Raw genomic sequence first — 25,967 nt, 5'->3', positions numbered from 1 at the left:
AGAGTTAAGCATCTTGCAGGATAAATGATCCAAATTCAACCTTTTGGGACATATTGGTAGATAATGTTTGTGTTTTTACATAATATATTGTTAGAGGTTAACAATGTAACCCAAGAGTTCCTGTCTATGCTGTATTCTGTTACTTCAGAGATCAAAAGAAGATCTTAGCATTTAAATGAACTGTAAATAGTGATATCACTTTATTGATCTCTCTTTGAAATGCATAGCAAATCACTGCTAATGATGGAAAACAGGCAATTGCTTTATATTAATTCATGTAGCTAATTACCAGTGATACTTAGGAAATAGGTCTACTTCAAAAGCTCAATATTGCCTATGGTTCGCCTAAGGACCCTATGCTGTCAAGAGAAGGCCTGGAACTGTATAAAGGTCTCTTGGATCCTGATTATTTTTATCTCAGGTTTGCTTGATGCTTCATGCAGGGGAAGCTTTTGGTCTTCTAACTCAATCTCCCGTCCCACCTGGATCATCCTGAATATGAACATTGGACTATAACCTGTGGACTAATTCTGAAAGAACTCTTTGCAACTACAAAATTCACTGCCTCCACTATGAAACTAATCTCAGAACTGTACTCATGTCTATGTATACTGATCTTTTAACCAATACTCACTCTCATTTCTTTTAATACATTTTAGTTTAGTTAATAAGAATTGGCTGTAGTGTGTATTCGGGTAAGATCTGAAATATTCATTAATTTGGGAGGTAATGTGTCAAATCCTTTGGGATTGGTAGAACTTTCTTATATGATGAATACGATTTTCAGTAATCCTCATCGATTTGGGTGTCAAGGCTGGGCTGCTACAAGAGAACTGTGTTTTGGCTTCTGTGAAGCAAGTAAGCTACTGTAGAAGCTGGTTTGTGCTGGCTTGGTAAACCTAAGTATTGGAATATCCATCAGCTTTGGAGATTGGCTGCCCCATTCTTTGCAGTTTGCCCTAATTGAGTACCCTCAGTGTGGCCCTCGGTCACAGAATGCCAGTTAAAATTCCTTCCTCACTCATTTCTGTGATAGGGTAACACAGGAAAGCTATATTAGGAGATAATGAGCTCACCTGGAAGTTTCACCATGGTAGTGGTATTTTAAATAAGTACAGAGTTGAAAAAAGAGTTTGAAAGAGTTTTCTGAAAGGGAAAATGATCTAAGGAAGCTGAAATGATGTTTTGCTCAGCAATACTAAGATTTAGGAAGGACCTGGGATTCTGCAACCTTTAACCTTTATTGGATTTTACTATACTAGTTGTAGTTGTGTATAATAGAAATTTAACACTGTACATGAACTTACTCCGTAGAAATTACAATGGCTAATTTTGTCCCGGTTTTTGGTTTATAATGAATTCTAAATGTTCAGCTTAGATGTTGAAAGACTGACTTCAAAATATCAGTTTCCCTATCATAATACATTTTTGATAATGAGATGAGACCACTTTTTAATTCATACGTAAAGAGATAAAGTTAAAGTTTACTGTTCACCCTCACTGCATTTCTGGACAAGGTGCTTCATATCACATTAAAGATGAATTAGCAGTTTGTTTGGAAGGACTTAGCACATTCTTCAGCTGTGGTGTTTTAACATATACCACCTAAGCTTGCTTTAGTCAGCTCTCAATACCATGTGCAAAGACACAAAACACAAGAATTCAATTCTAATAGGGATCCTTTGTTCCAGATAACAAATGCTGAACACAGCATGATCTCCATATTTAAGGCAATCCATAATACCGATACTCGCAGTTAAGACAAAGTGCATAAGCCAGTTTCAGGAAACATAGCTGAAAAAAGGCTTAGGTAAGAGTCGGGCTGCATGAAATCAGTTTTCTTTCTTAGGCATTGTGGGGGAAATTGCTGTTAACCTTGATGTTGAAACTGACCCCATCCCATTCTGCAGCAAAATCTATGCACTATATGCAACATATGCAAAAACTGTAACGCAAGAGTATCCTGTAAGACTTGGCTTAAGCTAAAGCATTTACATATACTAGGCTGTGGCATTTGACCCAGATAATGGACTAGGCCAATCTCTAACTAGAAAAGAGCCAAAGGGCCTCCGGAAAAGTCCCTAGCTATCCATTATATGCACCCTCCACCCTGCAAAAGTCCCTAGTCAAAACACTGCCATAGTAAACCGTAGATCCAGATAACAACACAGTGAGTCAGCACTGTGCTAATTATGAAACTGCCCCTCCATTAATTCCTTATAAGGCTTTATTAATAATGCTTGAGTGGTAAGGAAATGCATCATTTGGCTTTTATTTGGACTTGTACAAGTCTGGTATTATACAGGCAGGGCAGAGAGACCAGGGTGGCACCTGTGTGTGACCATCTCTATCTCCCTCTCCCTGCATGCTTGTATTCAATAAAAGACCCCAGGCTGTTTGAACCAAACAGATGGTCCAACTTGTTTTCCACAACAGCATGTGCATGTGGGACAGAGATGGTACATCAGAGGTGTATGCTCCATACCTTTTCATGCGCTCCTGTTCACTGGTGTCCAGTGCTTTCAAAGTACGGGCATATAGGACCACAACGTCCGAGCGCTTAGCCTTCTTATTGCACTAAAATAAAAAATAGGTGCAGTTTATCCCTAGGAAATTAACATTCAATTCAAACCCAAATTAAATATTCCCCACTCTGTTAAACCCAGATGTTAAATATTTTGAAATTCCCCTTCAAACATTGCTATCCTTGGGTCATTAGAATCTTAATCAGGACAGCTATTTTGAAATTCTAGATCTGATTTTCCAGTGCAGCATTCACCTTTCAGAAAACATTCCTCTGCTGCCCCGGGTCTTGTGATTCAAAACCACCAAGTACCCAGGACAGCCAGACAACTGATAAATTCAAATGCTCATGCAAACATAGTCCCCACCTCTACTTTGAGAGCAGCAAAAATCAGGTACTCCTTGAGTCTATTCACAACTCTATCATGTACGTGCTATATGGTGTTGGCAAAGTCACTTAACCTCTCTGTACTTCAGTTTCCCCATCTGTAAAATTGCATTAATACCACCCTGATGGGGGGATTGCAAGGCTTAGTGTTTAGAAAATGTGTTGTTGGCATCAGATAAAAGGGACTACAGACAGACCATATCAAGCAGCCTTTGGGGAATCCCACATTACTTCATGTCTTTTAAATGCAGGTATATTTACTATTTAGTAGTATAAAGACATACATCATGGTCACTGTTTCCATGTCTGGCAAAAGATTGAGTGTGTAGAGTAGAGTAGTAAATGCTTACGATTGCTTCTCTAGCACCCAGAGGTCACTAGTAGGATCTAGAATGTTAAAACTATAATAGTAACTTGCACTCAAACCACCTTTTCTACAAAGCCACATGCACAGCAATTATGTACAAATCAGTTAAAGAATACAGCAACTGGGACTGCAGAGTAAAAACCCCAGGGCTAGCTCATCTCTTCTTTAGAGCAAGAAACCCATCTCAGACACTTCTCAGGTAGCTATGTCACTAGAAAACTCACCAACCAGCCTTAGGCATCCTTAAGATCATCACACAAAAATACATAATGCACCACTAGAATGTTTAGCAGGTATATATAATAGACACCAAAAGTCTAATCACTCAGGATATCAACTACTGTGTTTCCTAGAGCATCTCTCCTCCTCCCTTTGAGAGAGAAGTAAGTGATAGCAAGAATGAGAAATCACAGAAGTTTAAGAACAGAAGTCCAAGTCTGAGGAATGCTCTCTGAGGATTTTGTTCTGAAAAAAGTTACACAGGTTTGACAGGGATGAGAAGAGAGAGGCAGATTTGAAGAATGAATCCTTTTGTTGAACTACAGCGTAAAACACCAGATGGCTTCAGCAGGAATCCCACTCCAAAGCAAGCAAATCTGGAAAAACTATACAATGGCTTTTTCATTTGAGAGCTTGGGCCCTCAGGTAAGAAGGATAGGAAGCGACGGTTGGCTCTGTGTTGTAAATTGAACACTATTCTTGATCTAAAAAAATAGTTTTAACAGAGTTAGGAGTGAAACTATGTTTCAGAGGAGTGCAGCTAACACCGAGGCAACATTACACTGCAAAACCATAACCCCCAACCCAACCAACTTTACAGCTTTTTAAAACCTCAAAACATTAAGACCACCAGAAATGAACAGTTAAATGATCCAGCCTGTTTCCCAATGCCACATAACTTCACTCACTTAGAGTAGTATGTCTACTGTGCAACTAAAAACCTGCTGCTGGCCCACGCTAGGTGACTCAGGCTAAGGAGCTGTTTAATTGAGGTGTAGCTGTTCATGCTTGGGCTATAGTCTGGGCTCTATGACCATGCAAGGAGGGAGGGTTCCAGAGCTCAGACTGCAATCCAATCCTGAATTTTTACACCACAATTAGACAGCTCCTCAGCCTGAGCCCCACGAGCCCAAATCAGCTGGCATGGGCCAGCCACAGGGTTTTTTTGTTTTTTTTTGTTTTTTTTTTTTTTAATTGCAGCATAGACATAACCTAAGGGTACGCCTACACTTAACACACTGTAGCAATGCAGCTGCAGTGCTTCAGCGTAGACACTACCTATGCTGATGGGAGAGGTGGTGTAGGTAATCTACCTCCCCAACAGGTGGTAGGTAGGTCGATGGAAGAATCTGTCTACCGACGTCTACACCAGGGGTTAGGTCAGTATAGCTACATCTCACAGGGGTATGCATTTTTCACACACTCAAGATGTAGCTATACCAATGTAAATGTCTAGTGTGGACCAGGGCTAAATCCCACCCAACTTAATCCTGCCCAAACTTAATACTGCCCTGTTAAAAACTGGAAAAATATATGTGAAGGTAAAAATAAATCAGATATTGGAAATGATCTCTCAAATAGGTGGGGAGAGCGTATAAGGAATGAGTGAGTGAAAGGCTAGGTGAACAGTAGGGAACAGGCTGAATCCCTTAATTTTTAATTTATAAGCATCCAATCACAAGACATTAATGGTTTAAGAAGTTGATGGTTATGTTTTAACCTCTCTCTGGTATCTGATAGCATTTGAGCTATTTGACACCCCATTTCTAAGGGAACAAAAGCTGAGGTGGTTTTTTTTTTTTTTTTACTTACAATTAGATTGACTAAAGTACTTTTTCACCCTTTGAAAAAGTGACGGATATTGGAGTGCAGCAACAGTAGACAAATGCAGCAGCAATCCTGAACTTAACAGTAGTTCTCACACAGCCTTGAACCTTAGAACCTCCTTTAGACGCCTGACCAGGAAACCAGAGCTCTCAGCCATTAATTTAAAATACTGCCAGACACTTCCATTAAGGGTAATCAATCATCTTATCTGACAAATGGCACCAAACTGTGCAGTCCCCTCCAGTACTGCACCGTAGTGTCATGACACCAAGTTGTGGAACAGGACTTGAATTCTGCTATTTGCCCCACATGTGATGCTGCTACCCACTGAGCAACACTAAAATTGTGCTGAATTAGATTAAGAATTTAAGTTCTCCTTCAGATGAACAGTGCGAGCTGATCCTGGTGAAAATCACTTCAAAGCAGTGGAGATTTTATTACTTTTGACAGGCTGAAATGGTGGACTTTTTGTACAGTATTTAAAACCCTGATGTCATTCCCTTCTGAACAACTACTCTCTTAATTATGGTCACATTTGGACCAGAGGCTTCCCGAGAGCAAGTCAGTTTCAACACAAAAGGGTACACTTTACCTGAGGGCATTTCCCTGCCTGTCCCTTAAGCCACCTTATGATACAAGTGTATCCAAACAGGTGTCCACACCGCAATGCTGAGAGCCGGTGCTCCCCAGCATTAGTCCATTGCTCAAAGCAGATGGCACAGGTGTCCCCTTCTTCCTCATCCAATGGTACAGTGGGAACTGTTACATCAGGTTTCTTTAGTGGAGTTCTCTGAAACAACAACAAAGATCAGAGAAATGCAATATTTGCCATCTTTATTCTCTGTTCAAGAACTGTTGGTTCACTTTACCTGTTTGTGCTGGACTTCTGCTTCTTCAGCATCACGACCTTCATGCTCTGGTGGGACCTGATCAGAAACTTCAGAGTAGACAGGAAAAAAAGAAAGAATAATTTATTTGAACTGGTGAACTCTTCCTTGGATTCTAGTCTGAATTTTCTTTTGCAACTTTAGTATTCTAGGACATCAGAACAAGTATTGATGCAGTAACTAATGTGGATTGCAAACAAAAACTTTACTCCACATACTAGAAGTATAAATGATATCATGTACTGAAGTAAAAAGATAATTAATTAGCACAATCAACAAAGTGTTTTTGTAACACCTTCATAAATCATTGAAATGTAAGGCTGGAAAGGACATTGAGAGGTCATCTAGTCCAGCACTCTGTGCTGAGGCAGGACCAAGTAAATCTAGACCATCCTGGAGAGGTGTTTGTCCAACCTGTTTTTAATCCTCCGATGATGGGATTCCATAACCAAAACACTGGATGCCTATTCCAGAATTTACCTACCTTAGAGTAGAGAAACTCTCTCAATATCTAACCTACATCTCCCTTGCTACAGATTAAGCCCATTACTTCTTATCCTACCTTCAGTGGACATGGAGAGCAATTGATCACCGTCCTCTTTATAACAGTTTTTAACATATCTGAGGAGGTATCAGCCCTCCCCCATCAGTCTTTTCTGAAGTCTGAATGTGCCCAGGTTTTTAAATCTTTTCCCATTGGCCAGGTTTTCTAAATCTTTCATCATTTTTCTTGCCCTCTTCTGGAATCTCTCCAATTTATCCACATATTTCCTGAAGTGTGCCACCCAGAACTGAAAACACCACTCCAGCTGAGGCCTCATCAGACCCGAGTAGAGTGGAACAATTCCATTCATGTGTCTTACCTACCCTCCAGAATGATATTAACCTTTTTCACAAACACTGTTAACTTGTTCAATTTGTGATCCATTATAGCCCCCAGATCCTTTTCAGCAATACTACCATCTCATGAGTAACTACCCATTTTGTAGTTGTGGATTTTATTCTTACTTTTAAAAGTAGTACTTTGCACTTGTATTTATTGAATTTAATCTTGCTGATTTTAGACTACTACTTTAATTTGTTGAGGTCATTTTGAATGCTAATCCTGTCCTCCAAAGGGCTTGCAACCCCCTTGTAGTGTCACCCAAAATTTTATAAGCACACGCTCCACTCCATTATCCAAGTCATTAGTGAAAATGTTGACTAGTACCAGACTCAAAACTGACTCCTGCAGGACCTCACAACCTATACCCTCCCACACACACAATTTGATAGCCAACAACCAATCTTATTTTTACTGATCCTAAGTGTTCACTCTGGAATTTGGAGGTAAAGTAGGGATGTTATGTGGGTACCTGAAGATTAAATAAGAGGACAGCAAAAAAAAAAAAAAAAAAAAAAAAGCAGCAAGCTCTGGAAGGGAGAACAATAGAGAGCAAAAGAGGGGGGAGGGGCAAAATGATGCAGCTATCCCTTGGTAATGAGATAGGTGGGTTAAGATTGATACCCTGTAAAATCCCCCAGGAGACAATTGCAAGGTGTTTGCTTTTTGTGTAATAAAATTTAAGAATCTCATTCCCCTACTGCCCACATCCTCTTACCTTACAAGATCAAGAATTTTCTGTCAATCTCTTGAAACACGCAAATTGAGCATTATTATAATTTATTATAAAAGAAAAACTAAGGGGTTCATGAACATTTTTGAATAAAGAACACCAACCCGAAAAGGTTGAAAAACACCGAGTGATCCACTAAGTGAGCCACCATCCCCAAAGCAGCTAAGGGAAGGGAAGTTACGTTACATGCAGCAAGGAATAACCACTTGAAGCAGATGAATTCCTCAGCAATAAAAAATCCTGGGCCAGATCCTCCACTGTAAATTGGTTTAGCTGGTTTACAATAATTAATTGAGGCCTTCTGTTTTGGAGACGATCCTTGATAATAAAGATCGCGGGAGGAAGGAGAACTGCAGAAAGTAGAAAACAGAATAATCTCTAAATTAGTTATTTTGAAGAAGATTTCCAAGAGGCATCAGTGGGCATGTAAACAGCTTTTAAAAAAAATCTTGCTCAAGATTATATTCATGCACTGCTGCATTATGGCAGCAACCCATTCATGTCATCCATGAGCATACTGATCTTAGACCTTTGAAGCTCTGTTGTAAAGCTTGAAAAGATTCTTTATGAAACGTTGTCCTGTCTGACAGTGGAAATGCAGTGAGAGGAATTTCTGGCATTTCAGAGCTCCCAGTGATGCGAAACCAGCACAAACCTCCCAAACTGGCAGCTATGGGTACCGCCTCCTGGGGTGCTGCCACATCCTCCTCCTCAGTGGAGCTGCTGCTGTCAGAGTTGCTCAGCTCCAAGGTCTCATCTGAGCTGTGACCACTGTTGCCAACTGGAAGATGCAAAGTCTCAAGTGATGGAGATGCTGCTGCGGTTGATCCTTGGGTCCTGCTGACCATGAAATAACTATCCAGTGGTGCCGTGGGCCTGAAAAGCAAGGAGTAAAACCTACAGTGTTTCTTCATATTAATTACTGATGGAAAACGTACAAGAGAAAATTCTATCCTCATTTCTTTGCCACAAACCAAGGCTCTGTTTATCGACACAAGGGATACAACCAAACTGACCAAGAAACATCTCACCCAGAACAACATCAATCCCCAGGCAAGGCAGTGAACGAACAACTCTAAGAAGCAAACGTAACATGCAACTGTGATAGTGCTTCACCTCTTAGGTCTAGAAAATGCAGGTGCCTGATCTGCCTCTACTTAGAAGGAATATTTTTTTTGCAGGGTTGGAAATGAGGAAAACAAGATGTGGTGCACTTGACTCTGTTTCATTATCTAGCTCTTATTAGCAGATCTTAGAGCGCTTTACGAAGGAGGTCAGTATCATCCCTCAGTGCCTTATTTTCCCCCCCATCTGTAAAATGGGGGTAAAGTGACTCGAAAGGCAGGAAGTATGGTGCATGAATTATTACCCAGCTGAGCCACCTTTTCTGATTTCTCACCACTAGACTTTGCTTTTTTTGATTTATCACATGAACTCATCACCTGGTCCCCAGATGAAGTCACAGTATTTAGAAACAAATTGGCTGCTTATAATCAGACTCCCATCCCTTAATTTAATTTATGCCCCTCACAAAAACCCATTTTTTCCTTTAATCAGCTTTGCAAGATTGTGGCATGGCAAAAATATGTACCAAATTACTTTATAATAATGATTAGACTGAAGAAAGCTTATGCTATTTTACTTGCCAATCAAAAAAAAATTAAAAATAAAAAAAATTGTTCAGTTGCAAGTACAATTTTGCAAGACTGCGTAATTGCCCAACGGCCTGCATATGTGGAAGCGAATTATGTCTACAGGAGAGCCCAGAGCATACTGTACAGCTGTGTTTAGTCACTTGGGATGAGATCCTGGCCCCAGTGAAATCAATGGCCAAACCTCCACTTACTTGAATAGAGCCAGGATTTAACCCACAGTACTTAGAATGGATCTGCACAGCCAAAACGTAAAGAGAGAGTTAAACATGAAAATCTCTGCTGATGGGTCCCCCTTGAAGCTAAGGTACAGGTGGCACTCAGCACAGAATTAAACTTAAACTTTTTCAAATTTGTTTTTTTGCACTGTTTGCTGAAGGGGACTGTCATAAGCATACAACTAAGGGTAGCATAAAAATCGCTCCTTTACCTGTAAAGGGTTAAGAAGCTCAGATAACCTAGTTGGCACCTGACCAAAAGGACCAAAAAGGGGAGAAGATACTTTCAAATCTGTGGGGGAAGGTTTTTGTTTTGTGTTTCTGTGCGTTCTCTCCAAGACAAAGAAAGAGACCAAGCAAGTAATCTAGCTCTTACTGAATGATACATCTAAAATTACAGAAATAGTAAGTAATAGCAAGGAAATACATTAGAGTATCTTGTTTAAGCTTGTGAATTTTCCCTAGACTAAAAGGGAGGTTTATTCCTGGGTTGTTTTATTTTTGGGATTTTTTTTTGCAACTAAGTTTTTGCTTAGAGGGGAATCCTCCGTGTTTTGAGTCTGATTACCCTGTAAAATTACCTTCCATCTCGATTTTACAGAGGTGCTTCTTTTACTTTTTCTTTATAATAAAGTTCTGCTTTTAAGAACCTGATTGGTTTTTAGTGTCCTTAAAAACCCAAGGGTCTGGTCTGTGCTCACCTTGTTTACCTATCTGATTGGTAGATTATTCTCAAGCCTCCCCAGGAAAGGGGGTGAAGGGGCTTGGGGGGATATTTTGGGGAAACAGGAACTCCAAGTGGTCTGAATCTTTGTCTAAATCACTTGGTGGTGGCAGCAGTACTCATCCAAGGACAAGGAAGGATTTGTGCCTTGGGGAAATTTTTTAACCTAAGATGGTAGAAATAACCTTAGGGGGACTTTCATGCAGGTCCCCACATCTGTACCCTAGAGTTCAGAGTGGGGAGGGAACCCTGAATGCTGTGCTTTACAAACAAAAGGCTATGCCTGTAAGCATTTCTGGAACACGTATCACAATATCCAAGCAGCAAGTGAAGAGTCTTGCCAAAAAGCATGGATTCCCAGAAGAGAGTCTAAAGAGCAGATGAGAAGAATCACACTATTACCTACTAGGGTTATTGAAAACTTGGGATGCACAGAATTTGGCCTAGCTCATGCAGGTGGGATGGACTTAGTTTTCTAGAGTGCAGCGTAACATAGGAAACATGACACTTTAGATTTCACCTAAAGTGAAATCATTAAGTTGGGGGGAAAAGCACTCAGACTTGACTCATTTCAGTTTTACCTATTACTGATTGTCCTCTGGGATCCACCACCTCTTCGTCGCCGGCGAGTTCTCCTTGTTGGTGGCTGTCGTGTGATCTGTTGTGCAGCCTGTAATTGAAACAGTTCCAATACCCCATGCAGCCTCTGCAGCCCATCCAGGCTAGGAGCAGCGTGCAACTGGGGGTCAGACTCAGCAACTGTCACTACTTCATCAGCACCAGAGACCACAATCACTTCATCAGCAGGAGGAACCACAATGCTTTCTGCCTCATCACTGGGCACTGGAGAGTTGGAAGGCAGTGAAAGTAGAGCATGACCGGAGACCTCTGAGGGAAATGCCTCGTGGTGCTCCACAGAATAAGTAACTGCTGGCTGGAGATCCACTTCCATTTCTTCCTGTGCCATTTCTGAGAAAGGCATGGGATGGAGAAAACAAAGATGTGGGATTAGTGCAAACACTTGTACACAAGTCCACACTTCAAATAAGGTATAGACACATTTGACTCATGCCAGCATAAAGACGCATGCTGACTGCAATATCCTTTAGGATTAAGATCCAGTGCTTCTAGAGTCCATTCCTCTGGCAGCTGAGATGATTTGAGAATTCCAGTTTAACAGTCCCTGGATTTATATATCAGTTGCTTGAGGGCTAGACAAAGCATTTTCAGATTCCTCGACTCTGGAAGTCTCTGACCCAACACAGCCTGAGTTTTCTAGCCTCATGACACATTGCAAGGCCTGTCTATTCAAATTAGCCTTTTGATGGGAGTAGGTGGGTTAGGAAGTTCTTCCTGGTATCTTTACTAGCTAATATGTATTTACGGATTATTTTTGTATTTTGGGGTATTTTTGTATTTTGGGGTATTTTTGTATTTTGGGGTAGAGATTTTGGCAGATGCTATGTATTTAAACCTCCCTTAAAAAAAAAAAAGTGCTACATCAGTCTACAGTGCTTAAATAATATATGGCCCTTAGTATCTTTAATCTATGATCTCAAAGGATCTTGTATCTGAGCATCTCAATGTGATCATCATCACAGAAATGCCTGTAAATAAATATTACTAGAGCACCACACACACGCTGCAGAGGACTCACAATGTTCATTTTTGGGATAGGTTTCTTTTTTTTTTTTTAAATAAAGAGTTCCCTAGTAAATGAATGAGATTCAGTTAAGGTAACAAGTTCACCATGAACCTCACCTGGCTGCGCCATCTATTGTGCATACACCACCTTACATTCACCAGTATTGTATAAGCCTAAGCAGTATACTCTAGCAATACCTCCAGTCATGACACTGTTGATATCATCAGCCCCTTTATATACCATATGTAGGTACATACTCCTATTGAGAGTGAATTTCATTGCAAAATTTCATATATATCAATGTAGGGTTTTTGGAAGACAGGAATGTTAGTTAAAAAAATCATATATTAAAAACCTCAAGAAATGCAGATTTCCGATTGACTCTCAAGAATGAGCATGCAGACTACTTTAACCCTGTTTCCATAGCTATGCTTTAAAAAATTAAGGAACTTGTGAGGATATAGATATTCAGGCCTGTCTGTAAAGGCCCATACTCTAAGAATTTAGGTGTATCACTTGGCTAGTTATAGAGGTATAAAAGAAAGAAGCAAAATCACTGTCTGCCGGTGCAAGAGCCTTCTCTTACTGTGACAGTCTGAGGCCCTATTCTTAGGCTAAGACCTTTGGCTAAGCAACAGAGGCAGCCATAAGCTAGGAAGCGTACAGTCACATCTTCACATTCCAACCTAGTCACATTGAAATAAGGTGCTATTGGGCCGTTAGGAATACAATCCTGTCCTGATAATGCCTATCACCTCTAGAGAAAGGGAAGTGCCTAGAAGATGTAAAAGGAAACTTAATTCGATAGCATCCTGTGTGGCAAGAACTCACTTATCAATAGCTGGGATGTGAAATCCTCACTTCTGTATTGTTTTGTCATTATAGTTCCCACTTTGCTATTGTTTATATGTATAATCTCTGTCTAGTTCTGTGATTGTTCCTGTCTGCTGTATAATTAATTTTGCTGGGTGTAAACTAATTAAGGTGGTGGGATATAATTGGTTACATAATCATGTTACAATATGACAGGTTTCAGAGTAGCAGCCCTGTTAGTCTCTATTTGCAAAAAGAAAAAGGAGTACTAGTGGCACCTTAGAGACTAACAAATTTGAGCATAAGCTTTTGTGAGCTACAGCTCACTTCATCGGATGCATTCGGTGGAAAATACAGTGGGGAGATTTATATACACACACACAGAGAACATGAAACAATGGGTGTTACCATACACACTGTAAGGAGAGTGACCACTTAAGATGAGCTATTACCAGCAGGAGAGCGGGGGAGGGGTGGGCGGGGGCAAGAAAGAAAACCTTTTGTGGTGATAATCGAGATGGGCCATTTCCAGCAGTTGACAAGAACGTCTGAGGAACAGTAGGGGAGTGGGAGGGGGGGAAAAATATAGTTTTACTTTGTGTAATGACCCATCCACTCCCAGTCTCTATTCAAGCCTAAGTTAAATTGTATCCAGTTTTCAAATTAATTCCAATTCAGCAGTCTCTCCTTGGAGTCTGTTTTTGAAGTTTTTTTGTTGAAGAATTGCCACTCTCAGGTCTGTAATCGAGTGACCAGAGAGATTGAAGTGTTCTCCGACTGGTTTTTGAATGTTGTAATTCTTGACGTCTGATCTGCGTCCATTTATTCTTTTACGTAGAGACTGTCCAGTTTGACCAATGTAAGTAAAAGAATAAATGGACACAGATCAGACGTCAAGAATTACAACATTCAAAAACCAGTCGGAGAACGCTTCCATCTCTCGGGTCATCTTTCCTTGGCGGATTCACCTAGCGGTACCTGCCAGTACCCCTTTGTCAAGTCCAAGGTAGAGATGAACTGGGCTCGTCCCAGTTTCTCCAATAGTTCATCTGTATGTGGCACTGGATGGTTGTCTGGGCGAGTTACAGCATTTAGCTTACGGCAGTCCACGCAAAAACGTATTTCCCCATCTGGTTTGGGAACTAGAACCACTGGAGATGACCATACACTGCCAGAGGGGCAGATTACACCCATCTGTAACATCCTGGATCTCCCGTTCTATAGTAGTTTTAGCTTGAGGAGACACCCGGTAAGGTTGGACTTTAATTGGGTGAGCATTACCTGTGCCAATGGAGTGGTATCCTGTTCTGTCATTCCTGGGGTGGCTGTAACCTGATCTCGCCCCCCCCCTTTTTTTTTTTAAAAAAAAAAAAACCTCCGATGGATTTTCTGTAGGCTGAGAAGAGCTTTTTGTTATGCCTGCTGCTCTGTCCCCCCAGGCAGACAGACAGACTCTACAGCTGCAATCACCTTTTACAAAACCTTTTAAAATCATGCTGTGCTTCTGGTTCAAAATGATCCCACCGCTCTGCCACCATGTCAAGGTTCTTTCCCCACTCTGAACTCTAGGGTACAGATAGAGGGTCTTTCATGCAGGTCAAGCTTATTCTTACCAGCTTAGGTTAAAAACTTCCCCAAGGTACAAACTTTGCCTTGTCCTTGAACCGTATGTGCCATCATCAAGCGTCTTACACAAAGACCAGGGAAAGAGCCCACTTGGAGTCGTCTTCCCTCAATATATCCCCCCCAAGCCCTACACCCCCTTTCCTGGGGAAGGCTTGATAAGAATCCTCACCAATTTGTACAGGTGAACACAGATCCAAACCCTTGGATCTGAAGAACAATGGAAAATCAGATTCTTAAAAGAAGAATTTTAATTAAAGACAAGGTAAAAGAATCACCTCTCTAAAATCAGGAGGGTAAATACCTTACAGGGTAATCAGATTCAAAACAGAATGTCCCTCTAGGCAAAACCTTAGGTTACAAAAAGACACAAAAGCAGGAATATACATTCCATTCAGCACAGCTTATTTTACCAGCCATTAAACAAAAGGAAATCTAACGCATTTCTAGCTAGATTACTTACTAACTAACAGGGGTTGTGAGGCTGCATTCCTGCTCTGTTCCCGGCAAAAGCATCGCACAGACAGAGACACCCTTTGTTCCCCCCCTCCAGATTTAAAAGCATCTTGTCCTCTCATTGGTCATTTTGGGTCAGGTGCCAGCGAGGTTACCTTAGCTTCTTAACCCTTTACAGATGAAAGGGTTTTACCTCTAGCCAGGAGGGATTTTATAGCACTGAATACAGAAAGGTGATTACCCTTCTCTTTAAATTGATGACAGCCCCAATTCTGCAGGATACTGAGGGCACTCTACACTTTTCTGGAGGTATTCAGAACCTCTCTGATCAGGCTCAATGATCCCAGATGTCAGCCAATTACCCAAATGTCATTAGACAGCTCTAATGTGTCTCTATATACACACTACATATATGCTACTCAGGATCATGAAATTAAAGTACTTACAGGGAGAAAGGAAAGATTAGCACTGGAACAACATAGCACGCTTTGTTTTACACAACTCTCTCTCATACAAACTAGAAGATCAACGCTTTATGTTGCGCATTTGAGATACTCTCCATGCAAAGTAGAGAAGATGGGAGGCTGGTATTTCTACAAAGGATAGAAAGGTATGGCAGTTTGGGTCTTTGAGAAGTGCAACATTGCATGTCCTGTGTTTCTTATAGCTTGTTTGTTTTAATACTAAGGTTCTTGAACGGTAATATGTATTAAAACTACATATACATTCCTGCAACCTTAACTTATCCTACAAAAAAAAACTTTACCTTTAAATAATGACAGGTTCCAGAGTAGCAGCCGTGTTAGTCTGTATCCGCAAAAAGAACAGGAGTACTTGTGGCACCTTAGAGACTAAAATTTATTAGAGCCCATGAAAGCTTATGCTCTAAAAAATTTGTTAGTCTCTAAGGTGCCACAAGTACTCCTGTTCTTTTTACCTTCAAAGTTAATTCAACTGAATTAAAACAGTCTCAATTCATACAAGTGTATGTAGAGGAATAGGATGGAATCCTCTTCTATATGATATAACTTTGGCTATATAATACGGATGATTCCATTTTAGAATAAAGGAATCCATAGTGAAATTCAAACAATATTTTAAATAAGTTGTCTTAGAGGGAAAATATAAAAACTTGTTAGATCAGGCATATCTTTTATGATGCTTGCTATTTTCTTTAATGCTACCCAAACACTGCCTCTATAGGACTTTAAAATATTTACAACGCTGAGTGTTTCAAACTCCTCCTCAGTAAGAGGAAGTTCTCAGCTTGGACAATGGAGAAGAGTTACTATGTTAAAATAGGTTTCAGAGTAGCAGCCGTGTTAGTCTGTATTCGCAAAATTATTTATTTATCTAGTCCAATCCCCTGCTCAAGGCAGGACCAACAGTTGTTTATCATCTGTCCAATGGATATTTCAGTACAGCCAGCTAGCACTGAAATACTTCAACAAAGTTACTTTGGCACTGCGACATTGCACTCCATGTTTTATGGAAATATGCTAATGAGAGCAAATATAATGTAACTGGAATAGGCTTCATGCAAATGAAGATACCTTAAAAGAGAAGGTATCATTACAAAGCTTATAATCTACTGTGTTATTCCTATTTGTAGGGTTCAACCTATTTGAAGGGTTTCTACAGGTATGTTAGCAACAAAGTGGTGGTCAGGGAAAGTGTGGGCCCCTTACTGAATGGGGGAGGCAACCTAGTGACAGAGGAATTGGAAAAAGCTAATGTACTCTATGCTTTTTTTGCCTCCGTCTTCACGAGAAAGGTCAGCTCCCAGACTACTGCACTGGGCAGCACAGTATGGGGAGGTGGTGACCAGCCCTCTGTGGAGAAAGAGGTGGTTTGGGACTATTTAGAAAAGCTGGACGAGCACAAGACCACGGGGCTGGATACGCTGCATCCGAGGGTGCTAAAGGAGTTGGCGGATGTGATTGCAGAGCCATTGGCCATTATGTTTGAAAACTCATGGTGATTGGGTGAGGTCCCAGGTGACTGGAAAAAGGCTAATGTAGTGCCCATCTTTAAAAAAGGGAAGGAGGAGGATCCGGGGAACAACAGGCCAGTCAGCCTCACCTCAGTCACTGGAAAAATAATGGAGCAGGTCATCAGGGAATCAACTTTGAAGCACTTAGAAGAGAGGAAAGTGATCAGGAACAATCAGCATGGATTCACCAAGGGCAAGTCATTCCTGACTAACCTAATTGCTTTCTATGATGAGATAACTGGCTCTGTGGATGAGGGAAAAGGAGTGGACATGTTATTCCTTGACTTTAGCAAAGCTTTTGACACGGTCTCCCACAGTACTCTTGCCAGCAAGTTAAAGAAGTGAGTTAAAGTTAAAGGCTGAGTGAATGGATAGAAAGATGGCTAGATGGTCAGGCTCAATGGGTAGTGAGCAATGGCTCCATGTCTAGTTAGCAGCCGGTATCAAGCGGAGTTCCCCAAGGGTCAGTCCTGGGGCTGGTTTTGTTCAATATCTTCATTAATGATCTGGAGGATGGTGTGGATTGCACCCTCAGCAAGGCTGCAGATGACACTAAACTGGGAGGAGTGGTAGATATGCAGGAGGGTACGGATATGATACAGAGGGATCTAAACAAATTAGAGGATTGGGCCAGAAGAAATCTGATGAGGTTCAACAAGGACAAGTGCAGAGTCCTGCACTTAGGAAGGAAGAATCCCATGCACCGCTACAGACTAGAGACCGGGTGGCTAGGCAGGAGTTCTGCAAAAAAGGATCTCGGGGTTACCGTGGATGAGAAGTTGATATGAGTCAACAGTGTGCCCTTGTTGCCAAGAAGGCTAAAGGCATTTTGGGCTGTAGAAGTAGCCAGCAGATTGAGGGACGTGATCATTCTCCTCTATTCAGCATTGGTGAGGTCTCATCTGGAGTACTACTGTGTCCAGTTTTGGACCCACACCACAAGAAAAATGTGGAAAAATTGGAAAAGTCCAACAGAGGGCAATAAAAATTATTAGAGGACTGGAGCACATGACTTATGAGGAGAGGCTGAGGGAACTGGGATTATTTATTTTGCAGAAGAGAAGAATGAGGGGGGATTTGAACTTTCAACTACCTGAAAGGGGGTTCGAAAGAGGATGGATCTAGAGTGTTCTCAGTGGTAGCAGATGACAGAACAAGGAGTAATGGTCCCAAGATGCAGTGAGGGAGGTTTAGGTAGAATATTAGGAAAAACTTTTTCACTAGGAGGGTGGTGAAGCACTGGAATGGGTTACCTAGGGAGGCGGTGAAATCTCCTTCCTTAGAGGTTTTTAAGGTCAAATTTGACAAAGCCCTGGCTGGATGATTTAGTTGGGGATTAGGTCCTGCTTTGGGCAGGGGGTTGGACTAGATGACCTCCCGAGATCCCTTCGGGCTCTGATATTCTATTATTGTATGTATGTATCATTCTTGTATCTAAAGCTAGAAATATTGAGTATTACTTTAAAGTCCTATTATAACTATGCAAAGTGTGGGCCATTAATAATGGCTTAGTATCTTGATGGCTCCCATTAATCAGGACAACTGGTTGTAAACGGCTCTATTTACTCCCAAACCTTCCTGGCAGGTCAACCCCGAAAGAACGGAGAACGAGGTGTTACAGTGACATGTGATCATGTCACCTGATTTTCAGTGTCCTAAAAAACAGGGATTTGATCTGTGCTCACTTTGTTAACCTGTTGGTTGGTAGATTATTCTCAAGCCTCCGCAGGAAAGGGGATTAAGGGGGGGGAGATAGGGCTCCAAGTGGCCCCTCCCTGAATGTTTGTTTAAATCACTTGGTGGTGGCGGCAGCGGCAACAATACTGTCCAACAACAAGGAAAAGAATGTGTGCCTTGGGGAAGTTTTCAACCCAAGCTGGTGGAATATAAGAAGATTAGGGGGCTTTTCATGCAGGTCCCCACAACTGTACCCCGGAGTTCAGAGTGGGGAGGCAGCCCTGACAGACACAGGCAGCGCTCACAACCCCAGAGACAGCCCAGGCTCCTGCTAAAACCCCCCCAGGCAGCACAGGGCGAGCAGCCAGGGCACGCTCCGTGCACCGTCGGTTCGCACCCACGGCCCCGATCGACGGCTCCAGGGCCAGGGGCGTAAGGGGCGCCCGTTCCGCCTCCAGGTGCCTCCCCCAGCCCGCTGCTCGGCGACGGAAAGAACCCGGGAGTCCGGGTGCCACCACGGGGCACGGTGCTTCCGCTCAGGCCCGGGCCCCGTGAGGCCGCACTCACCTGCAGCCGCGGGAGGGCTCGAGTTACCAACCGCCCCTGGAGAGACGCCACGGCCTCCCGCGCAGCTCGATCTCCCCGCCGACGCCTGACAGCCCGCCCTGCAACCTCATTGGTGGCTACTTCCCTCACGGGCGAAACCCCTATTTCAATTGGGCGCTGTAAATTTACGTCACCAGCCCTTATTGGACACATTGGCTGCCAGTTTAGCCGCGGGGGGGGGGCGAGAAAACTCAGGCGCTCCATTTTTATTGGCCGGAAGTCTGTCAATCACCTGGAGTGGGGGCGAGAACTCCGCCTGCGCCCCTTTGTGACTAGATGATCGGCCTGTCGATCAGAGGAAAACGGAAGAGGCGGGACACGGCCCCCGGAAGCACCTTTTGAGTGGAGGAATGAATTGCCTGTCAATAAAAAGAAGGGGAAAGTTCGAATGTTGGTGGCGGTGGAACAGGCGCAGGGGAGGAGGGGCTAAAACCCCCAGCCTCGACCCGCCCTCACGGCCGAGGGGGGAGCGCTTTGCTGCCAGCCACCCGCGAAAGCGCTTCTCCCAGCATGCAGCGCGCCCGGCGGGCCGTGGTGACTCCCGGCGTGCCCCGCGCTGACCCCGCCCCCGGGCAGCCCGCGGCTTGCCCCGAAGAAGCCGCCGGGGCCGGGGCCGGGGGCCGGGGCCGAGGCGTGGGCAGCCCCCGGCGGCCGGAAGCGGGGGACTAAGGCCTCCGCACCCCCCGGGCAGAGCCGCTGCTGGCGCTGCCCGCTCCGGCCGGTCCCTCCAGCGGGGCAGCGCCTCCCTTAGCGTGAATCCGGCCCCCGCCGCCTCCCCGTTTCTCCCTTTGAGGGCCCTGTTGGGAGGAAAAGATTCCGTCCGTTTGTCCAAGCGGCCAGAGGCGGCGGCGGCGGGTTAATTACCAGGCCCGCTTTTCTCTGCTTGCCCGGTCAGTGGGAGCCAAGTAACTTTCTAATTCCTAAAAGAAAAGCAGGACTTGTGGCACCTTAGAGACTAACAAGTTTATTAGCGCATAAGCTTTCGTGTTTTTGCTGGTTCGGAAGCTGGTGATCTCTGTTTCGGGTCGATTTGATGCAGCCCGCCGAGTCCCAGCGTGGCCTGCCTTGAGCAAGCCTAGACCTCTGTGCTTGGGCAGCTCGCGGCCAGGGTGACGAAGGGGTTCTGCTGCGTGCGTTTCAATGAAACGTTTAAAATGTTAAAATTGATTGGCTAATTACTCAGCCTCCCCAAGGCTTCTATACCGTGGATAACCCTGCACAGGAAATTTAATTAAATTTGAGTATTCCTTAAAGGCCTGAAGTGGTGTTGACAGGTTTCAGAGTAGCGGCTGTGTTACTGACATGCTGCCTGGGTCGAATGGCCGCTGCCCTGGCCTGTGTGGCCATGCTGCAGGACTCTGAGTTACCACAAAACTATTTTCAGAGCGGCAGCCGTGTTAGTCTGTGTTCGCAAAAAGAAAAGGAGGACTTGTGGCACCTTAGAGACTAACGCGTTTATTTGAGCAGAAGCTTGTATTTTCCGCCGAATGCATCCGATGAAGTGAGCTGTAGCTCACGAAAGCTTATGCTCAAATAAATGTGTTAGTCTCTAAGGTGCCACAAGTACTCCTTTTCTTTTTCACAAAACTATTGGCACTATTTTGGGGATGGCCAGAGAAGGAAATAATACTGTAAAGAGCTGGCTGGCTGTGTGAAGTTAAACTTCTCTGTCATGGGCCTTATAATGTTGACAGAGATTCTCCCATAGCTCAGTTGTTCTGAGCTGGTGCTTTTGGATCAAGTCCGTCAGAGTTTTAACCCTGTTACTGCCATGGAGTTCTGAGTAAACATGACTAGCAGTATAGTGACAACAAGAGAGTCCCAGGAGTGCCATCGATGTGTTAAAACCTCTGTTTTATATGCTGTTCTGTTTCAAATTCAACAGACAGACTTGGCCAGCACTGACAGTTGATGGTGCCTGACAAGTGGCTACAAGTGCCTCAAATAAAGAACATTTATTATTTAAAACACACATTTCAATAGCAGCATTAACATACACAGCGCTTTGCAAATGCCTAGATCACCTCCTGCATTTGGAATAGAGTAACTGGACAGCCTGTGTCTTGATTTTACAAGAATGACTTAATTTCTCAGCTTATTATATTCACATGGGTATTTTGTCCCAAACTCTACTGCCCCTAACCTTCCTACCACCCAGGGGTTATAATTTCCAAAGGCAGATTGACCTGGGCTACCGACAGTATAGCTATTAAATGTTGTTGCTTTTTCTTGCCTGGCTCAAATATTTAGTTTTGTCCAACCAGGCAAAGATGGAGATAATTGGCTAAACACTCCTCCATCCCTTTGGAGCAGAGGTGTCTGTTGCAATGGCCAACTCCTAACATGGGGCAATGAGGGTCTCTCTGCAGGGGGCGGGAAGAGGAAGATGATAAACAGTTGAGCTTGGGTTGAGGGACTACTAGGAAGGGGATCATTGTAGATCTGGGGAAGATTCTATACTAGTAGTAAGAATGCCTAGTCTGACATGTGATCCACTGTGCCTCTGGTCATGCAGGTTTCTGCTGTATTCCCCTTTCTCTTGCATTGCTGACTCAGAGATGGACTTGGGTCCAAGATACTCACTTCTCCATTGAACTGTGAATGCTTCGAGGGACAGCGGAATGTGGGGCATGCCACGATCTGATGCTGGACTAATCTTACAAGTCTACAATTTGGAATGTTATAGACTACGGCGTGCCAGTCTTCACAAAAGGGGAGGCATTGTGCTGGAGCTGAACACGAAAGTAGCTAGGCCCCACATAAATTTCTACCGCTTAGGAAACTAGCTAGTCCACAAGCAGATGTCACGTGGGGCTGGTAACTGTCTAAGCTTTGGGGAAAGCTGCGGGGATACTGTGCCTGGAACAGGGTGGGAGGGGGGAGGTTTCTGGCTACTGGGAAATCTAAGTTCACCTACTGGTTGGAACTACCTGACTTTCCTGACCTGCCCTTCTGACACCCCAGCCCTATCCACTCCTGGTTCCCAACTCCTCCCTCCAGCTGGGAATCAACAGAGGAGAGGCAGGTTGCTCAACAGGGAGGGTCCCCTCAGCTTGGGATGTTCTGGAAGCTCACTTCGTTTGGGGAAGGAGAGGTACTGCAGGACACTGAGGATGAGTATACTAAGGATTAATGTAGGGAGGGGCACTGTAGGGGAAGGGATGGAGGTCAGGAGTCCTTTGAGGGAGAGAGGCTAGAAAGTCACTTGGGTGTCAGGGAAAGGGGTAAGGGAAGATCTCCCTCCAGTAACAAACACCTTCACACTGACCCCCCTACCTCAGCTACAAAGCCCCCCTGCAGTGCCAGGGACAAGTGCCTGCACCTTGAAGCCTACCACCATTTGCCAAACTCTCTCAAATTTCCACATCAGTATTAGCCCTGCACCTAAAGCCAGCGCCCAAGCTGTCACAGCCTTACCTTGACTCCCCCCCACTCTGTTGACAATACTAAGGGAGCTTCCCTTCAGGATTCTAGGCTGGTCCCCCCTACATGAAATAAAAATGGCTTTCTAATCTTGGGAGCATGCTCAGGAAGGGAGATGTTTAAGTGCTATAAACCATGTCCACAGTAAATTGCAGATGCAAAATTGCAGGCACAACTATTTAAAGGCTCAGAGTTGCACCCTCGAAGTTGGAGGGCAGGTCAAGATGCTGTTTAAAAAAAGCAGAGTATACAGATCTGGAAAAGTGTAACAAACTTCATGCTAGAGTGTCATGGTAGACAGGGATGGAGCTTTGCTGCTAACCATGCTTGGCTATTTTCTTCAAGGGATGCTTTGAGTTTGTGTCTTGCAGCTAGCTTGCTGTATTTATCTTGCCATAGATGGCTATCAGCGAGTCCACAATCTCTGCAGAAAACAAACAGAATTTGTTTTCAGATTAGAATACTCGGATTTTTTTTTTTTCCTGGCAAGATGATTGGTATGTACTCAGTAATAGTATACGGGACACTGGATCACTTCATTACATGCTCAACCAAAGAAAATGAAATCTGACTGCTTTATACTGTGCAGGAGCAACAAAAGAGGAACAAGCATACAGCAGAGACAGGTCCACATGGAGAAGGGATTGGTAGAGGCTGCAGAAAAGTGTGGGTTTTTTTTTTGTTTGGTTTTTTTAAAATAATGTAAGCCAGCATGATGGAGCTATCAAGAAGAGAGGGTAATGTAGAATACTAAGCACCTAGGGCCAAATGCCAGAAGGGGCTGACAAATTTGATGTTCTTGAGTGCCCTTTAGTGGCAGCTCTCGTTATAGTTCTCAGCACAGGAAATTCCCTGGTCAATTATGCTACCGAAAATCTTTGTGCCTTTGGAGAGCATGGTGGATTATTAATGGCCAACCTCAAGGTCTCACTCTTTCCTTACAAAAGACTACTGAAATTGCTAGTGTATATGATGGGATGGTAATGATTTAAAGAAAGTTGCCTCCTGCCTGATACACCAAGGGGGAGGAGGGGACAACCTCCCCATCACACAAGCCTTCATGGACAACGGCTGATCCCCGCTCCCTTTTGTGCTGCTGCTGTCAAGTATAAGAAGGATCGGTCATTTATTTTTGTATGTGCTAAAAGCAACAGCAGTAAGACATTCCCAGAGACAGAACAGCTCCTGCTACCAGGGACCACCACATAAAATTAATAGGCAGCAGGTTTAAAACAAACACAAGAAAGTATTTCTTCACATAACATACAGTCAACGGGTGGAACTCTTTGCCAGAGGATGTTGTGAAGGCCAAGACTATAACAGGGTTAAAAAAAGAATTAGATAAGTTCATGGAAGCTATTAGCCAGGATGGACAGGGATGGTGTCCCTAGCTTCTTGTTTGCCAGAAGCTGGGAATGGGTGACGGGGATGGATCACTTGCTGGTACCTGTTTTGTTCATTCCTTCTGGGGCACCTGGCATTGGCCATTGTCTGAAGACAGGATACTGGGCTAGATGAACCTTTGGTCTGACCCATTGTGGCTATTCTGATGTTCTCATATACAGCAGTTTATTGCTCAGAGTGAAAGGCCAAGTCCCAGATTCCACAGCACCAAGGAGCTACTCTCATCAGTATTTTTGATGCTGTTGATCTCAGAAAACCAGTGTGTTAAGCTGAGGTTTCCCCCAGCTCTGAGTATGGGAATGACTAAGTGAATGAGTGGATTTAATGAGAGGATAGGTATGACTATGCTAACACCCCTGTTAAGCCTCTGAGCAAGCTCAGTGTGACCTTGATGTGAGCTGGCGGTTCCATAGTTAACAGAAGTGCCGTGTCCTCTCTCCTGAAAAACCTGCTTGCTTCCTGGCTGATTATTAAACATTTGATCTTCCTTTCCATTCTTCTGCAGTTTTCCCCTTGTCTGGTCCTTCCTCATTCTCTCATTTCATCCCTCGCTCTTTCATTGCTCTCTACTTCCTCTGATCTCTTCCTTTAATTCCCCATTTCTTCTAGCTCAGCGGTTTTCAAACTGGGTCGGGACTCCAAAGTGAGTCATGACCTGATTTTAATGGGGTTGCCAGGGCCAGTATTAGACTCGCTGGGACCCAGGGCTGAAGCACTAGCTCCAGCTCCACCTGGGGGGGCAGGCTAAGGCTGTGGCTCTCTCTCCACCCTTACCTGGAGCAGCGTGGCTTGGGCTGCTGCCTCCCTCTCACCCCCACCCAGGGTGGTGGGGCTGGGGTTGCACCTCTCTCCCAGGGTCATGTAACAACTTTGTTGTCAGAAGAGGGTCATGGTGCAGAGAAGTTTGAGAACCCCTGTTCTAGCTCCTTTTCTCTCCCTATACCTTCACTCTCCCAGAAGATGAAGCTTGACAAATTCAAACTGGAAACAAGGTGCACATTTGTAACAGTGGGGGTCATTACTAAGGCTGCGAGTTTGTCACTGAGGTCATGGATTCCGTGACTTCTGCACTGGCCGGTCACACAGGCCACTGCTCTCCTCCTCCCACCCCCACCCCACAGCAGCAGAGTTTGAGTGTGGGAGGGGGCTGGGGAACAGGATGGGTGAGGCAGGCTCTGGGCAGTGCTTATCTGCGGGGCTCCCTGGAACTGGCGACATCCCCCTTGCTCAACTGCTAGGCAGAGGCGTGACCAGGCAGCTCTGCGCGCTGTCTCCACCCAGAGCACTGGCTTCACACGGCCGATGGGAGCTGTGGGGGTAGTGCCTGCAGGCAGAAGTAGCGCGCAGAGCTGCCTGGCCACGCCTCCGCCTAGCAGCTGAGCGAGGGGGATGTCGCTGCTTCTGGGGAGCCCTCCCACCCCCAGGAAAGTGCCTCTCAGAGCCTGCCTCACCTTGTCCTGTGCCCCAACCCCCTGCTCCCTCCCATACCCAAACTCTGCTGCTGGAGGGAGTGGGGAGGCATGGAGCCAGTTAGGGAGCTTGCTGGCCCACCAACACCCACCGCCCCAGCACCAGTGGGGGTACTGGTCTGTGCGCCGCCTTCTACCCCCACCATAGTACCCAGGCCACCCTCTCCCAGCCCCCCCGCCCATATAGTAAAAGTCAGGGACAGGTCACGGGCTGCGAATTTTTGTTTACTGCCTGTGATATTAAAAATACCCGTGACTAAAACATAGCCTTAGTCATTACCCACTGGAACAATTTACCAGGGGTGTGGGGGATTTGTCATTACTTGAAATCTATCAAGCAAGACTGGATGTCTTGCAAAAAGATCAACCACTAGTTGTTATGCTTGATGCAGGAATTACTGGGTGAAGTTCTCTGGCCTTTGTTATGCAGGTCAGATTGGATCATCACTGGCTGTTTCAGGGTTAAACTGCACTTGACCCACCACCCTGGTTTTCCTCAAAGGCACCCACTTAAAGGTTTCAGTCTTTCTAGCCATCTCCTCTCTCAGACAGAGACCCCCATCCCTTTCCCTCCAGACTGGGGGTTTAGGCTTGCAGTCCCTCCCCTCCTCCCTGCGATTTCCTCAGCAGGTCTGACCAGGGTCAAGCAGCCATCA

General features: G+C 44.2%; 2 protein-coding genes and 1 long non-coding RNA gene across 5 annotated transcripts in view; 1 reads left to right on the top strand and 2 right to left on the bottom strand.

The window, feature by feature from the left end:
• The window catches only part of RFWD3 (ring finger and WD repeat domain 3), a 60,677-nt gene extending 41,484 nt beyond the window's left edge, over positions 1–19,193 (bottom strand). The window contains exons 1-6 of one of the 3 annotated variants that reach the window (XM_038367736.2): positions 18,977–19,193; positions 10,784–11,171; positions 8,264–8,484; positions 5,975–6,042; positions 5,698–5,895; positions 2,486–2,577 (exon numbers count right to left, since the gene is read on the bottom strand). In XM_038367736.2, the coding sequence (XP_038223664.1) occupies positions 2,486–2,577; positions 5,698–5,895; positions 5,975–6,042; positions 8,264–8,484; positions 10,784–11,169 (965 nt within the window). In that variant the 5' untranslated portion in view covers positions 11,170–11,171; positions 18,977–19,193. Of the gene's footprint in view, positions 1–2,485; positions 2,578–5,697; positions 5,896–5,974; positions 6,043–8,263; positions 8,485–10,783; positions 11,172–15,185; positions 15,330–18,976 lie in introns of those variants that run through there. The other 2 variants (XM_038367737.2, XM_043495376.1) reach the window with 2 other exon arrangements.
• On the top strand, positions 19,136–22,532 carry LOC122456369. Its single transcript, XR_006275266.1, has 2 exons — positions 19,136–19,905; positions 21,531–22,532. It is a non-coding gene; the product is annotated as an uncharacterized LOC122456369 (long non-coding RNA).
• Positions 20,952–25,967, bottom strand: part of MLKL (mixed lineage kinase domain like pseudokinase) — a 28,243-nt gene continuing 23,227 nt past the window's right edge. The window contains exon 11 of the mRNA XM_038368444.2: positions 20,952–22,862. Coding sequence (XP_038224372.1) covers positions 22,810–22,862 — 53 coding nt within the window. The 3' untranslated portion in view covers positions 20,952–22,809. The remainder of the gene's footprint in view (positions 22,863–25,967) is intronic.

Source organism: Dermochelys coriacea, chromosome 12 (genome assembly GCF_009764565.3).
Source record: "Dermochelys coriacea isolate rDerCor1 chromosome 12, rDerCor1.pri.v4, whole genome shotgun sequence".
Lineage (NCBI taxonomy): Eukaryota > Metazoa > Chordata > Testudines > Dermochelyidae > Dermochelys > Dermochelys coriacea.
Note: the sequence above shows the minus strand (reverse complement) of the source record. Positions and strands in the feature narration are given on the sequence as shown.